At 37.3% G+C, this 16,592-nt stretch overlaps 1 protein-coding gene and 1 non-coding gene across 2 annotated transcripts; one reads left to right on the plus strand and one right to left on the minus strand.

The window, feature by feature from the left end:
• Positions 1–6,202: 6,202 nt before the first annotated feature.
• Positions 6,203–6,305, minus strand: LOC144715365 (U6 spliceosomal RNA). The gene has a single exon (XR_013584598.1). It is a non-coding gene; the product is annotated as a U6 spliceosomal RNA (small nuclear RNA).
• Positions 6,306–6,630: 325 nt separating this feature from the next.
• On the plus strand, positions 6,631–9,695 carry LOC144715263 (superoxide dismutase [Fe], chloroplastic-like). Its single transcript, XM_078590198.1, has 9 exons — positions 6,631–6,727; positions 6,841–6,878; positions 6,946–7,008; positions 7,093–7,281; positions 8,245–8,416; positions 8,908–9,026; positions 9,200–9,226; positions 9,324–9,347; positions 9,421–9,695. The coding sequence occupies exons 1-9, from the start codon at positions 6,670–6,672 to the stop codon at positions 9,631–9,633; spliced, it is 903 nt and encodes a 300-aa protein (XP_078446324.1). The 5' UTR covers positions 6,631–6,669; the 3' UTR covers positions 9,634–9,695.
• The last annotated feature ends 6,897 nt before the right edge of the window (positions 9,696–16,592 follow it).

The following is a 16,592-nucleotide window of genomic DNA, read 5'->3' on the forward strand; positions in this document are numbered from 1 at the left end:
TCCTTGGCCAAGGCACTGAAATATCAGTGAAGAGTTCTCCGATGATTTATGAAAACATCAGTACTAACTCAAATGCCCAATTAGGGTTTGACAGTTTACCATACCCTAAGTCATCCTAGGAGCGTCACGTGGACAAGGTATTATACGTACATAGTAACCGATGATGAACATACTCTTTTACATCTTCTAGAGCATGAGGTGTAGCTTGGCACCCCATGTGTTGGAAACTCAACCTATCGGTTGGGTTAAATTGATCCGGCTTTAATTAACCTATATGTTGATATAGTTAATTTGGAAGGCCAATAAAGGTTATTGGGCTGCTCGAGTTGTTAACTAGACTGACACATGAGCCTAGAGGGTCATACACAAAATGGGCTTTGGATGTCGGAAGATCTACTTAAGTTTGGGGGGTTTATGTAAAATACCCATTTAGTTTTTATTGGGGAAGGCCTTGAATTAAATTCACCTAGGCTAGAATTGTTCAAGGGCCTTGAATAATTTCCCTTCTTCTCCCTTCTCCCCTTAGCTCCTTTCCACTCCTGATGCGATTAAGATGGTGTAACAATGATGATGGAGGTTGAATAGAGCTCGCCAAGACACAAGAGTAGAATTGACGTGCTGAGGATTGTGTTGAGACATCTAGATGCACACATGGGCAACTCGACTTGTCTCACTAGAGGATCCAAGACGTGCACATGTGATTCATTTCATGTTTTGTTGGTGTTGTAACACTTTTTTTAAGTCTTCTGCTGGGAATCATCCATATTTTGGCCTCTATAACCCAACAAAAAAACTTAAAGGCATCAAGTTTATTCATCCACCTCTTGTCGGATAAAGTGGTCAATAATATGCATCCTCAACTAGATGATGAGATCAATGGGTATTAGAAAAGAGTGAGTTGGAATATTTCTTGATGTGCAGAGAAGCTTATAGAGGACTTGGCTCTTGAGGAGCTAAATTAAGTAGAGAGACTGATGTGTGGTGATCTTCATTTGGTCCAATGGCTACACAATCGGTGATACAAGAGACATAGTACTGAATGAACTCTCTTATGGAACCTTTACCATTGTCATTTAATGTATACATATGATCCCTCATTCGTGTAAGAGTCACAAGTCATTTAGATGTGGTTAACCATCAAACATTAATCCATCATTATAGTTAGTAAAATATGTATCGAAGATCATTTGAGAGTGTCTCCTCCAAACTACCAGTTACCCTTTCTAGGTGATTTAACATTTCTTCCCCAAGTCCATCTCCCCATATACTGATGGCAAACAATCCCATCTTGACAATCCAATCACATTCTTGGACTTCTTGGTATATAAGAGTTATGACTTATTTGAATCCCATTGTTAGATACTCTTAAGTTGTAGTCAAAATATAACAATTCTTACAAAAGACGTATTTGGTGTGTCAGGTGTTAGTCTACTTACATGAACATAACATGTTTCAATTTATTCATAGTAAAGTATAATACCATTGAGGAATTTAGATGGATCAATTACGTGAACTCTTTCCCCAAAGAGCACTCATTATCCATCCTTAGTGTCTCTACACTAATGGTCATAGGGTCAAGCACACAGCTTAAAAGTAGGATTAGATAGTGTAATTATTCTAGATATTTTGATGTCTACTTAAAATATCCTTTGAATATGAAAAACATAAAATAAGATCTATCAATGAAAAATAGTGACTGAAATTTACATCAATGAACTTAAACAACACATAGAAATGGTATTGGAATCTAGGCCACATTATTCCGTCAAGAATGTCAGAAAGCAACTCCATGATATTCTCTTTGTTAGCTCATAAAACTAAAAATTATAGGCCTTTATCATCTTTGAACAAGGAGGTTGAAATTCTTCCAAATAGTTTACCTCCACATTATCTTAGAGCCCTAGTTGTCTCTAATGATTGATGGTCAGTCTATGACCTTGCGAAATTAGCAAATGACCTTCTTTGTCTTGTCATGGTTCATGGGTTATCATCACCATTCAGATTTGGCCCATCAGCTAAAAACTAGGGTGTTGTCCACTAGGAATGCCCTTCAACTCATCATAACCCTTTGATGGGAGTACTCAAGATGTCGCTAAAGGTGTTGGACTACAATCTTAACATCTATTTAATATAGTGTACATGTGGGTCAAGTTTCCGATCATGGAAATCAATCAAGTGTACCTACCTCCCCCAACCTATGTATCATTGATGATTTCAAAGTTCATTACATACAAAATCATATAACATGAATCACATGGATTTATGGAACATATTTTGGCAACCATTCTCAATGCGACTTACTTGGTACGCCATCTCTAGTAGTAGCTACAATAAAATTTAAAACATATTAAAAATTATAATAAACAAGAATACATGAGAAACTAAATAAAATACAAGAAACATAACATGTATATAAAAATAAATAAGTTATTATAAAAATTCAAAATTGAAATACTAAATTAGATGAAACTTTAAATTTGAGGTTTACCTCTTTCCCTTCCCCTCCCAACACCCATCACCATCCTCTCCCCCCTAACCACCATATTACATCTAATTTCCCCTTGACATACTCATCCTCCCGCCTGACTCCAATCCCCCTTCACTGCCTCCATCCCCTCTCATCATCCCCATCCTTCCACTATAATCCCACTCTCTTTCCTACCCCTCCCCCCACCCTTCACCAACTATCCCACATCATCAATTACATCCAAACCTTTCCTCCTTGTCATCCCTGACCCCCCCTTTCCCCTCGCAGTCCTTATCCTGTCTCCAATCCCATCACTCCCCGCCCCCCCCTAAAACCCCCATCCTTCACCCCCCCCCCCCCCCCACCCAACAAAGTACCCTATTCCCCCCTCTAATTCCCCTTATTTCCCTTCTTTCCTTCTTTTTCCATCTGTCCCCTTCCTCTCTTCCCCCCTCCCTCCCAAATCCCCTACCCTCTTCCTTAATCCATATCTCAATTTCCTCTCTTCTAATCCATACCTCCTTTCTCTACCCTTACCTATTTGCTCATCCCTATTCAGTCCTAATACTTCTCCCTTTATTCCTAACTTCCTCCCTCCTCAATTCCCTCATTCTTTATCCATCCCTACCTTTCCCTTAATCTCAACCTATCCTTACTTTTAATCCCTTCCCTCATCACCCCCTCCTTATTCAGTTCTGATTCCCTCCTCTCAGCCCTCCCTCACCAATACCACCTGTCTCCCTCTAAAACTCTCCCAAATCCATCCTCTCCTATTTTATCTACATTTCACTTATCCCTCTTATCATCCCGTTTATCACTTCAATCCATTTCCTTATCACCCTCTTATAAACTTAATATTGGGTTAATTAAACAATATTTATAGTTTTCCTTTCGAGCATAGGTTAAGCATGGGTCAAATCCACAAGGAGCAGGTATTGAATAAGTGAATTTTAGCTTTCATTTCTAATATTTTGCTTTTTTATATTTAAATTAGGAAGTAAATCTAATTTAATAAAAACAAACTGGTGACAATTAATTCAAAGTAATTCTATAAATCATGGATAATACTTATCCAAATTCACTTACTATGTCCAAACTTTATAGAATATTTTGGGATTTTTTTAAATTTATAATAATAAATATTAGATAATTACAATTAAATACCTTAGCAAGTGCTTCGGTACAGCCGTGTTTCAGTTGCTGGTGGTGGTGTGAAGGGATTGGAGTATATGAATGAAATACCACTGCTGATTCTGATGGAGATGGTGGCTATTACACAGTAATGAGTGGCACAACAGGGTAAACTATGTGGATTTACCATTGATGATACAAGGGAGATGAGGCAGATATACACCAAAGAGTAGAAAAATGGGTCGTAATAATTAGATGGCGAAAATATCATGTCTCTATGGCATTAACCGAAGAAAAAGGAAAAAGACGTAAGTAAAAAAAATGAAGATCATACTAACTTAGTCCTCACATGACTGAAGCACCGACTGGTGCCTTTTCTTCATATGTATTAATCAGAATGACACTCCTACAATCCTCCACTATTGGAATGAAAGAATGGACCCAAAAAATTTTTGAATAAGGAAATCACTCTGCTAATTAAAATTAGGAAAAAAATACAAGGATGCCTTTTTCACAAGGCATCCATTTTTCTGTCTCCTTCCCAATGGTGGATTGCTAGAATGATACAAAAATTTAGAAAGACTTGAAAAAGCCAAACACTCATAAAAATATAAATAAATTTGAGTTAATATAATTAAAATTATTTATTTATATACTTATTTTAGTTATGAAATTAATGTTAGAAAACCATGCTAAAATACCAAAAAAATAAGAAAAGTCTGAACCTCGTGCTTACGTTACAGCAAGGAGTTGTAAGCTATAATAGCATACATTTATGATGATTTAAATGAAAATTTACACAGAAAATGAGTGAAGTTATTAATACAAATAGCATGCCATTTGTGTCCCTCTTTCACTTTGCCTCTCTCCACCTTCTTTTTTCTCCTTTCCCCTCCCTTCCCCTCTACGACGCTCCAAAATCCAAAATATGGGAATTTTTTTATAACAGGCCTTTCTTCACTGGTTCGCATGTGGAAGAAATAATTTCATCAATGGCTGTTGTGTTTTTATCAATGGTGTTTCCACCTGTGACTGTGAGAGGTTGACATGGAGAGAGGAAGAAGGTCTAAAATAACATAAATTTGAAATTAAAAAATATTTCATTTGTACATTTGACCTTAGAGGATGGTTTTTGCCATCGTCATGTGATGTGTCAAGGACATGAAGTGACATATTATACTACCATATGACCCAATTTGAAAATTTTGTATTTTCATGCATGTGTGATGTGATAATTGATTATACTGGATATCCATTTTGATGTCATCAGATTAGCTGTGTCCAATATCTGCCACAGTCTGGTCAACAACATATCAAGTCCTGTCCAAATGTGCAGAACCCAAAATATTTTCACTGTGGTTCCAATAATAATGGTTTTTTCAAAGGCCGACATTTTACTACGTTAAATTCCCAAGAACATACCAAGACATAAGAAAAATTTTAATTTCTTTATTTTTAAGTAACTCTAATAAAATTAAGAAGAATGTATTTGAAAAAAGTGAGAATATTTTGGAGGTGGAGTAAATTTGGAATTTTTAAAAAAATTACAGAGACAAAAGTTTATATATACATACAAGTAAGAAACTGATCAAGAATTGTAGTAACTCATCATTGATTTGGATTAAAGACTTTTAGTCTAGGTTATCAATCCTTAAGGCACAAACGAAGGCACACCTTAATCCACAGTTTATATGTTGGTGTCCTAGTTTATTTATTCTAGATGAGTTGAATTTTTCTTGAAGACATTCATTCATTCACATTTTAGTTAAAATTATTTGTATGCCACCTATTAATCAAATATGAATAAAAATATAAATTATGATATATGCATATTTTTTATTTATTATGGAACTTGTGGACCAGCATTAGTTATGACAGTAAGAACAAGAGTAAGAGTCCAAGCTGTGAACATGAAAATCCATTATTGAACCCTTATGTGCATTTAATTAGTCATTGGTAAAAGAGCCATACTTACCTCTATTCATAACTTTTTCAAAAAATAGACTGTCTTTATAAGCTTACTTTGAGCTTCTTGAGGTACTTTTGATGTGATTTATTCTTAGAGTAATGAAATTTAAAATTTGCATGCTTCTTACTTTTCCAGATATATGTTTTATATTTTATGTTTTGGCTTGTCTAAACATGCAATAAAATATTATATGATACTACGTTATTCACGTAATGTTTTCTCATTTCATTGCCCTCACATAGGATAATACAAAAGCAAAGGACCAGAAATGTGGCGCATCTCAGGAACCCAAGATAAGTTTAATGCTTATACTTTAGGCTCGATCGTTTAATCTGAAGCCAAAACTCAGGGATGTTCAGAATACTATCCTTTAATAGTCAAGTTTAATCTCTAATCGAGAGATTGCTTCTTATTCAAATATATACCCTTTCCCAGAAATAGAGATGGTTGACATATTTGACCATAAGCAGCTATGTGTCACACCCTAAATCTTGGGGAAGAAAATACAATTTTCAGTACACAAAATTTAATTGTTTTTTGATAACACAAACCATTAATGTTACACATACAACCATGATTTCCTTTGATGAAGCTTACATGGTTCTTCTACATCTTTTGAACGCAAAGAAGTTCTTTAGTCTGGGGACCATTTCTCGATTGGTGCGTATCATCCTTGCGCAGGGGCCATGCTAATCTTCTCTGTATCGATCCAATTTTATTGGATGTCCCGGAAGGGACCTTTAGTCTATCTAGGGAGCACAATTCATACATATCAAATGTTTTAATCTATCATAGATCAGACCCAAATCTACATAGTTTAAAATATTTCAATATCGGTTGGTTAGATCGTTTGATAATATCCATCGTGCTTAAAATCATTCTGATCAATGGATGATGACTTTAATTATTGATCTAAGTTTTAATAATCATACCCATTAAATCATGTTATGAGATAAAATGGTGAACCGGTCCGGTTCACTTAATTCCCGGTTCACTAAAACCTCACAGGCCGGCCGCTGGGGTTTATAAGTTGACCCTTGCCAACTCTCGGCTTGGCTTAAATCCTAGAGAGAGATAGACAGAAAGATAGAGAGAGAGAGAGATGGTGTTGTCTGCAGCTGCTCTATCCTCGACAACATCGGCTACTTCTTCATTCCGAGGTACCTCCAATGGCGCAAAAATCCATCTTTCACACCAATCATGGGGAATTCTTGTTCCCCTCTTTTCCATTTTTTTGTATTTTAATTCCTCCGCGCTTTTCCATGAGCAACAGATGGAAGAATCTCGACCCTTTTCCGGCAAAATCCCAAGGTTTTTTTCTCCGATTTAAACCCTTTTTCCTGCTTATTTTGCTTGATTTCGTCGTTAATGGTGCTAGGCGACGAGGTGCCGCGCGCGATTCACTGCTCAACTCGAGTTGAAGGCCCCTCCGTACTCCCTAGTGAGGCCTCGCTGGTTGAAATCTTTGATTGTGTTGTCAAATTCGGTTTTTTTAGGGGTTTATGTTCGTCTGTATTTTGATTAGGATGCGTTGGAGCCTTACATGAGTAGGGAAACGCTTGAATATCACTGGGGGAAGCATCACAGAGGATATGTGGATAATCTCAACCGCCAGATTGCTGGCACGGATCTGGATGAACTGCCTCTCGAAGAAATTGTTCTTAGATCATACAACAAGGGGAATCCTCTCCCCGCATTCAACAGCGCCGCCCAGGTCCCTTTTCCCATTCTTATCCGTCTTTTCCCTCATAACCCATGATTTTATGATCTGTTTCGTTAAAAAATGCTTGATATATTTCTATATATACAGATGTATGATAGATAGAAATAGAGGATGCCTCTGCTGATTCTGGTTGTCCCATTAAAATCCGTCTATTCCCTTGCTGTCACCGATTTTATAATTTGTTTCTCTGAAAATACTAGATATACACGTATTTAATTTTTGATAGTTGTAGGGATAGCTGGATGGATGGATAGATCGATTCTTAAATAGATTTTTACACATTAAAATCCGTCATTTTTCTCTCAATTATATGGATTATATGATCTGTTTCTCAAAAAATTCTGTATACATACATGTTTCTCAAAATTTTACCTCACAATTTCCGATTTCTCTAAAACTGCTGGACATATTTGTATATGAGTTGTTAGCTAGATAAATGGATGGCTGGATGTATTTTTTTGCGAAGAAATGGATACCTGGATGTATGTATAGTTAGATATATTTATTGAAATGCAACTGCTGATTCGGGTTGTGCCATTAAAAATCTGTCTATTTTCTTGCAATCATTGATTTGATGATATGTTGTGTAAAGATGCTAGATATTTATATAAAGATGGAAAGATAGATGAACAGATAGATAGATATATGGAATGTGACTACTGACTCGTTTGCCCCACTAAAATTCGTCAATTTTCCTCACAATCTCCATATTTCTGATGTTTCTGTGAAATACTAATTAAGATATATGCACATAAAATTTTTTATTATATATCTAGATAGATAACTTGATAGATAGGGAGACACATACAATGCAACGACAGACTAGAGTTATCCTATTAAAATCTGTCTCATTCTTCACAATTACCGATTTATGATCTGTTCCTCTGAAAATGTTACTGCTGATCCGGATCTGAATTTGCTTGATGATCATTCTTCTTCATGAAAATACTGCAGATATGGAATCATGACTTCTTTTGGAGCTCAATGAAACCGGGCGGTGGAGGAAAGCCAAGCGGGCTGCTCTTGCAGTTGATTGAGAGAGATTTTGGTTCTGTTGACCGACTACTCCACGAATTCAAGCAGGCTGCGCTTACTCAGTTTGGATCTGGCTGGGCTTGGCTTGCATGTCCGTAGAAAACCCTCAATGAGGCTTTGCATGTAGGGTTGGCAGATGATGTTGAATTCATCATTGTCATCAGCTTCCCTAGATTTTTTCATCGTCATCCATCACTTAATGAAAAGTGGTTGTCGTCATTTTTCCAATCCAAAACATGGATGCCGATGAGAATGATGAAACTTGGGAATGATGATGAGGATGGAAGAATCATCATTGACGGATGGATGAAGAGTAATGTCATAAAATATCAACCTCTATTCATCATCTTTATTGGTGTCGTTTCAGCTCAGGGTTGGCATGCGATGGAAAATCCATCATCATCAATTGTCTCTGAAGCTCGCCATTTTCATCGTCATTCATGATTATTCGTCGTCAACTGTTCGATGACAATGATGATAATTGATGCCATCGTCATCATTGCTCGCATCAACCTCCTGAACAAATAATGGGTTTTATTTGCAGCTTAGAGTTTGTTTCTTATTACTTTTGCTGTTTTTCAGATAAAGCGAACACTCTTGATGTTGGAAACGCCATTAATCCTCGACCGTCCGATACTGATCACAAACTTGTTATTCAGAAATCTTCAAACGCCATCAACCCTCTTGTTTGGGACTACCATGTAAGATTCCCTCCACTCACCACCTCTCTTGACTATAGAGAGAGAGAGTGAGAGAGCATGATTCATCATAACTGCCCTGAGGTTTTTGTTGATAGATGTTTTTTCACTGGTTTTATTTCAATCTGCCAAACGACATTCTTCAGTAAGCTAACTTTTGCCTGTTCTTGTTGCAGCCCCTCATTGTCGTGGATGTCTGGGAGGTGCAACCCTAATTCATTTCCCCAAATTCTACTTTCATGATCTTTGAAGCCTCATCTAACTTTTACCATTTATCTCTGTTGTTTTATGGAAACGCAGCATGCTTACTACGTAGATTATGAGGTTAGTTGCGGCCTACTTATCTAGAAACAGATACTATTTGAGATTAGGAATGATCTCAGTTCTTCCATTACAGAATCGAAGAGCAGACTTTGTCTCCACCTTCATAGACAATCTCATCTCCTGGGACACGGCGAGCACACGGCTTGATGAGGCTATTGCTGCAATTGCTGCAAAGGGTGCGAAGGAGGCAGAGAGGAGGCGGGAAGAAGAGGGTTATGAGACTGAGGAAGAAGACAACACCATCATGATGTACTTGGACTCAGAAAATGAGTCCGAAGTAGAATAACTGTTACTTATGAGTTGTTATTTTTCCTCCAGAAATTGAAAGCAAGCCCTGATCTAGCTCAACCCACCATTGGGTTTTGCGGTCGGATTGGCTGGTAGGGATGTTCGCAGAAGGGAGAGTAAATTCATCCCAACTGTGCAAATTTCTGACTGCCCCAAACCCCTTGGGCAATGGACAGGTCAGTTTTGAGTCCTAAACATGACAAAAGACGGGGGAGCGGGTGAACCACATGGGGATTCCCACTGATGACCGAAAAATTCAGTCAAAACTATGTTTTTAACAGGTTATGAACCTGTGATCTCCACACACTGACTGGATCTTTTTACTAATGACCTGTATTACCGATCAAAACTGCTCATTTGCTCTACCCGAGCCTGGGCAATGAACATAATGAATGTTCTACGTGCTGTCCAAAGTGCACTCCAAAATTTGAATAACACCATGCAATGACTGTGCTACTGCCCAATGCCTGTGATCAAACCATTCCTTACGGAATGATTGAGATCGGATCTATGATGTTAATCAATGGAATGATGTAATTGATCAATGATTTTAAAGTCTGATTCGATGGATCAACTCGGCGAGATCGAGATCAGAATGAATTTGCAAAACTGACAACGGATCAAATAATCTAGCCTGATCTCGATTTGGCAGATTTCATGCAATTGACCCATCTAAGAAATGTGCCTAAAGGTTTCACATGGTGCTGCCAATTAACCCTCCTGATAAGTCCTGAAAAATATATTTAAATAATACTAAGAATGCCCCATCTAAGGGTTTAATTACATAATCAACTGCCACTCTGTTGACATTAATAATCAGTCAAATGACTGAATTTTTTGTATACAATCGATATTGTATTATTAAACACCAGTCTGACAAAAATGACATGAACAGGCTTCAAAGTTATGACTAAAATTAGAAGCTTAAAATTTCAGACATAATTTTGACTCATTAGCATTTAATGAAGCAAGCATTTTTGGAACTTTTGTCATATACTGCTGATCTTGGGTAGTCGCACATAGAGAAAATCAGAGACAACATTGAAAGGAGATGTCCTTCAGTTAGCAAGACAATTTGTTGACCAGACAGTTCTGTTTGATGAGCTTGTTGACGGGATATTAATTTTTTTCCCCACTGGAAAAGTGTTCTTTGGAAGAAAACTTCTAAAAGTAGAAGCATTTTTAGATGGCACAATAACATCTGAACTCCAACATTAGTTTTAAAATTAATAAAACTATAAAAGATATCTGATAAATTTCTTCTAATTACATAAAAGACCTCTCAAATCTTAATAGCAGACATGGGTATACTTGTTACATCTCAAACTTAATTTATGTGGGTGAACCAGAAAGTGCTAATTAATCAAGAAGAAATGATGTACTAAATTTGTTTGGACCAGTAGTTAAATTAAATATATTTGTTGGGAACATTAATTTCTAACTATTTAATAAGATTACTATTTTTTGAATTTAGTTTCATATTTGTTTTAGTTCACAGAGATATTCTCAAGGTCATCTCTGTGTTTTATGGGATGTCTAAGATTCTATAAATTTTCAGTTAAAGAATAGATCACAGCTTTAAATTTCAAGATCTCTTTGTATTGTTTTGTTGTCTCTCCAACTGTTTTGTATTTTTTAAACAATTCAAAAAGTATAGCATTTGCTCTTCAGTATCAAAAAGTTGGTTAGAAGACGGCACTTCATTTCATTTTACCATCATACACATATTTCCTTGATCTTCTTCACTTTCAGAGTGATTTTCCTCTTTTTAATTAGAATCACTCCATACCGCCTTCAATGCTTTATTTTTATTATTCTATTCATAAGTGTCATGGATTTTCTTCATAAAATTTTTATAGCCCTTCGCCTTTACTATTGGACATTCATCTCTGAAATAACCGGGTTATGTTTACTCATAGCAAACATTAGTTTCATGTTGTTTCCATCTTCAATTCATGAGTAGTTGTGCTGAACTTCTGGAAATAATCCTATCTCTCCTTCATATGAAGAGACTGTGTGCCTTTTTGATGAAGACAATTCATTTCTTCCACTGTTATTCATCTCTAGTATGATAAATAACCTTTCAATCCCCTCTGGGGTAGTCGTATGCAAATTTTTAGATTCGTTTATGGCAATTACCCTCATTTCCCAATGACTCAAAAGGGAAAACAATAGATTTATATTGATTTAAAGATTTTTTTGTTTTTAAAATTTCTTGATGCATTAATTAATTCACTAAAATGACCCACTAATTTATTTATTTTTCTCTTATATTTTCTATATTCAAATTTTATATTCATGGATTAACACTCCCCTCTCTTCAACATACGGATATTTTTTTTACCCTGGTTCAGGAACCAGGCTACTTGGTTCTGTAATCCACCCAAAAGACTATTGATGTTCATTATCCACAACTCAAGATGGTCCTATACTACATATTAAATATGTACTCCTTGCACCCTCAACTTACAACACTATCGAAGGTATCTCTAGAACTGAGATGTCTTCCCCTTTTTTGCTTGACTCTTCTTCACCAGTGGTGTTAGCTGCTCCTCCATTTCTTAGGATGATTGAGGTTCTTGAAGTGTTTGGGTCTCCAGTCCTCCTTTGATGCGTCCTGAGATAGGTATTTTCAATATTAGTGCCTCAATCTGAAAATTAATTGTAATAGTTCCCACACACATCTCACTTTGATTAATTGTCTACGTTGATGATATCATCATCACCGGGAACAACCTCAATGAAATTAATGCTCTAGAAATCCATCTTAGCAATACCTTTCAAGTAAAAAAACTAGATCCACTAAAATACTTTCTCGGCATTGAGTTTGCCCGGTCTCATGATGTTAAGACCAACTATTGGGCCCAAGGCCTTGTAAATGTAATTAGCCTAAACCTATGGTATTAATGGAAATACTAATCCTCCTAAAATACTGCTAATGGACCACTGAAAGGCCCATTAGCAGTCCTGTAATGGTCCCTTAAGGACTCATTACTCTCCCACTAAGGGCCCATTTAGGGCCCATTAGTGAAGGCCCACTAAGGACGTAAATATCAGGCCCTTAGTGGGCCTGATATGGTATGGGTCTGCCCTAGACAGGCCCAGAGTCCAACGGCTAGCAGTAACTAGCCGTTGGACTGCTTTCCAACGGTTACTTTCAAAGAAAGTAACCGTTGGAGGCTACTTGTCAAACAAGTAACCTAATTACTTGTTTAACAAGTAACCTCCTTAATTCAAGATTGAAAGGGTATTTTCGACCCTGGATTTTCTGTATATAAGGGGAACTATGTGAAGTAATTGAATCACCTTTTTTGGCCCAATCTTGTGCACTCTCTCTCTCTACTTTCTCTCTCTACACTTTCTCTCTCCTCCGAATTTCTTCATTTCTATAGATACCTTACGGGTTACAGAGAATCACCAGGATGAGTAATTTCAGTATCAAGATTTTATGAAATATTTTCTAAATTTCAATCTCAGAAAGAATAGTGACCTTGAGTAACCTATGTAGCTAGCATAGAAATATAGAAGGTGAGAAAAAAGAATAAGGAAAGAAACTGGAAAGGTCTTGTTGTCTTGTGTGTTCACAATGTAATTACACATGGCTATGTACAGGGATGGAAGTGGGCACCAATTATAATGTGATCTAAATGTTTCAAGTTTTTGTAGGATGACAAGAACAGATGAGGGATGGGACGGCAAAATTCACCTAGGGATGGATAAAGTAGACCACAAATCAACACATTTTACATGAACCTTTAATTTGGAAAAAATAATTATGGTCCTGCCCTTTTCCTTGGTTGAGGGCAAGATAATTTCCTTACAACTATCATGGTTACAGCAAAGCTCTGAATCCAAAATCCCATGCGGCTGACTCTACTTGAAGACACAAACCTAGTAAACTATTTTATTCTACTAAATCCAACAACGGCAAAAAACAAGGGGGAAATACTGGAGAGAATGATAGATCACCAAAGAGGGAGAATGAACATGCGGCACGTGTGTAGCGTCATAGTACAGCTTGGTGAGCCAAACATGCACATTGATAGGGCAGACACTGATACAATTGTGTGGTCAATAGGGGAGGGGATCAAGGGCGAAGCCAACCCCTTGCAGGTTTGGGGCAACACTTCAAAATTTAAACAGTAAACGGGTCAAAGATGCGTGAACAATGTGGCGAGGGGAGAGATCAGGCAGTAGAATATGGGCATTGTGGGATGGCACAATGCAAGGTGGAAGGCGCAACACGACATACGCGGTGATGACACAATGTAGGGTGACCGCCTGGTGTGAGGGCAATTGCACAATGCAGGGAGATGTCACATCACAGGGTTCATTGTGAAACACCAGGGAGATGTCACAATGCATGATTGACACCGTGGTGTGAGGTTGACTGTGTGATGTGAGGGCAAAGACGTAGAGCAGGCCCAATGATTCAGCGGCGATGACATTGTGTGAGCCTACAGCATGATGTGATGCCAATGGTGTGACGATGTGCACATAACACAACACATGATGACAGATGTACATGAGAAGGCCCTCTGTGAATGGCCCTAGCGGCAGCAACAAAAAACAGCAACTGAAGTAGTGAGGAAGCTTGATTCCAAAGATCACCCAATGATCCATTACCATAACGGGCTTGTATAGGTGTTGGAAGAGATAAATTCACAATCAGTTTTGAAATTTCAGAAACAAAAGTCTTAAAAGCAAATAAATTTCACATCTTGGATCTGAGGTTGACTATGATGGCATGTAATGACCCGATTGTCTCTTACATATGTGGTTTTGATAGTGGGACTCGGGCATATGTGCCACTAAGGTTTGACGGCCCTGGTCTGGTCCGGTTTTTTGTCATGGACCTAAACCTTACCTGAAGTTCGGTCCAGTTCGGTCTGGTCTTGTTTGGTCCTGATCTGGTCCCAGCTCAGTCATGTTGACTAGTCAAAGTCAAAATCAAAGTCAAAGATGAAAAATTGGCAAGAACTTTTCCTAAAAGAATATGGTATTACAAGGAAATTTAGAATGTCCATCTTGGAAAGTGAAAAACACAATTTCAATGTTGCTTCCTAGCTCTCTTCAGTTCAATTGTTGCACAACCTCCAACATAACATTGCTTTGGCCCCACCTTGCTGCCACAACCTAAAAGAAGCATAGAAATACATCATTATTACAAAACAATTAATTAGAAAAGACAATCTAAATTTCAAATAATAGTAATACCATAAAATGATCACAAAAACTTTTAGTCTTCATCGTTATCCTCTGAAATTTCCTCCACATCACCATCTTCCTCTTTGGTCTCCTCATCGGCTTTATAAGCCCAACATTTTAAAGTCATCAATTTGGATATAGATTCTGTAGATAGCCATTATCTTTTGAAAGTGAAAATCCTTCTTCCTGCTGAAAAGAGACGCTCTGATGGCACACTCGAAGCACAAATAGGGAGGAACTCCTTTGCGACAACTATAAGCCGTGGATATTTTTCAGACCCAATTTCAGACCACCATTTGAGTGGGTCATCACGAGGACCAATATAAGGCTCTTTCAAGTATTTATCTAATTCATCTCTAGTGGCCCTTTGACTCAAACTTGTCATTGTTTTGTCCGGCTCCATCAATGCAACCATTAATTTTGAGCGCTTTGCAAGTATACATGGTTGTTCTTAAATAGTTTGTTGGTTGGTTGAAGTTAAAGAGCTGGACACTTTATTGAGAAATTGTACAATTGTGTGGATGATGAAAAAAAATTCATCATCGGGAATAAACTCAAGCATCTTCCGTGGGTCTAACATTGTCAGAACGAGCAACATAGGCTCTAACTTCAAGTGATGTTGATAATCTATCAATTTCTCCTTCATTGCACCATATGCAATTTTAAGCGACCTTGTTTGTTCTTTGCTTGGTGACCTTGAGAGTTCAGGATGCATACCATTCAACACATGAATTTTAGAGTCTAATTGATCTAACAGAAGTTGATGCACCCTCAAAACAGTAGATGCTGTAATGGTTTGTGACTGTGAAAGGATGTTAGTAGCATCACGAAAGCCTTCTAGTTCATCAGAATACCTTTTCAAGAGATCCCACTCTTCAGCCATGATTGAATAACTAGCTTTTTTTGTGTTTAGATAGTCACTTGTCTAACACAATTCTCTTCTCGTAAGCTGCTTCAATCATTTCACATATAGAGTTCCACCTGGTGGGTACATCTTCAATGAGAAAGCTTTGATTTTTCATGCCCAAATCATGGCATAAAGTACGATAGTGGTGAACTCTATCTGGTGAAGCTCCAGTTGCAATGAAAAGTCCTCAAAGTCTATGTGGACTTTCTTTAAATGAAAGCTGAGTATTATTAAGGAGGATATTTTGGTTGTCAATATCTTCACAAAGTGAGCTTGTTGCCCCTGTAATGTGAGTCAAATTATGTGCTAAAGGTTTTTCAAAAGAAGGATTTTCATTAGAAAATTTTAAGAACCATAAATACCTAGCTCCTTCAGGCCTCTTTGAACCGCCAAATTTAGAACATGTGCCATACATGGTGCATGATTTTGGTCTGTGAAGTCTGAGAAAGAACCCTTCATGAACCTTTCTAAAGTTTCAACCATGGTTTCACTATTACTGGCATTGTCAGTTGTGATAGCAAGCACCTAGGAAAAAAAGGAAAAATATTTCAAATATGTAATTACTACATAATAAGAATTAATAATGACACACCTTGTTTGTGAGATTATAGTCCATCACATTGTGCACTACCTCCGCCAAGTAAGCATCCTCATGAGAACCAATTAATTGGCAAACACTTGGAACTTGTTCATGAAGTATCTATGTTGTATCAATCCAATGAATAGTGATCACAAGTATAGCTACACGGTTGAGGTTGTCAAATAGTCCATCGTGATTGACACTTTTTCTATTGGCTTGAGTACCTCTTTCAGCTTCGTCTTTTCCTGCATAGAATGTTCAA

This window comes from Wolffia australiana, chromosome 18 (assembly GCF_029677425.1).
Source record: "Wolffia australiana isolate 7733 chromosome 18, ASM2967742v1".
Taxonomy (NCBI): domain Eukaryota; kingdom Viridiplantae; phylum Streptophyta; class Magnoliopsida; order Alismatales; family Araceae; genus Wolffia; species Wolffia australiana.

Excerpts from the sequence above, each read along its gene's own strand:
- LOC144715263 (XM_078590198.1), top strand. The coding sequence starts at position 6,670 with ATGGTGTTGTCTGCAGCTGCTCTATCCTCGACAACATCGGCTACTTCT. Across the intron at positions 7,009-7,092 it reads AGGCCCCTCCGTACTCCCTA|GATGCGTTGGAGCCTTACAT; the intron begins GTGAGGCCTCGC and ends TATTTTGATTAG. Across the intron at positions 9,348-9,420 it reads CTTACTACGTAGATTATGAG|AATCGAAGAGCAGACTTTGT; the intron begins GTTAGTTGCGGC and ends CTTCCATTACAG.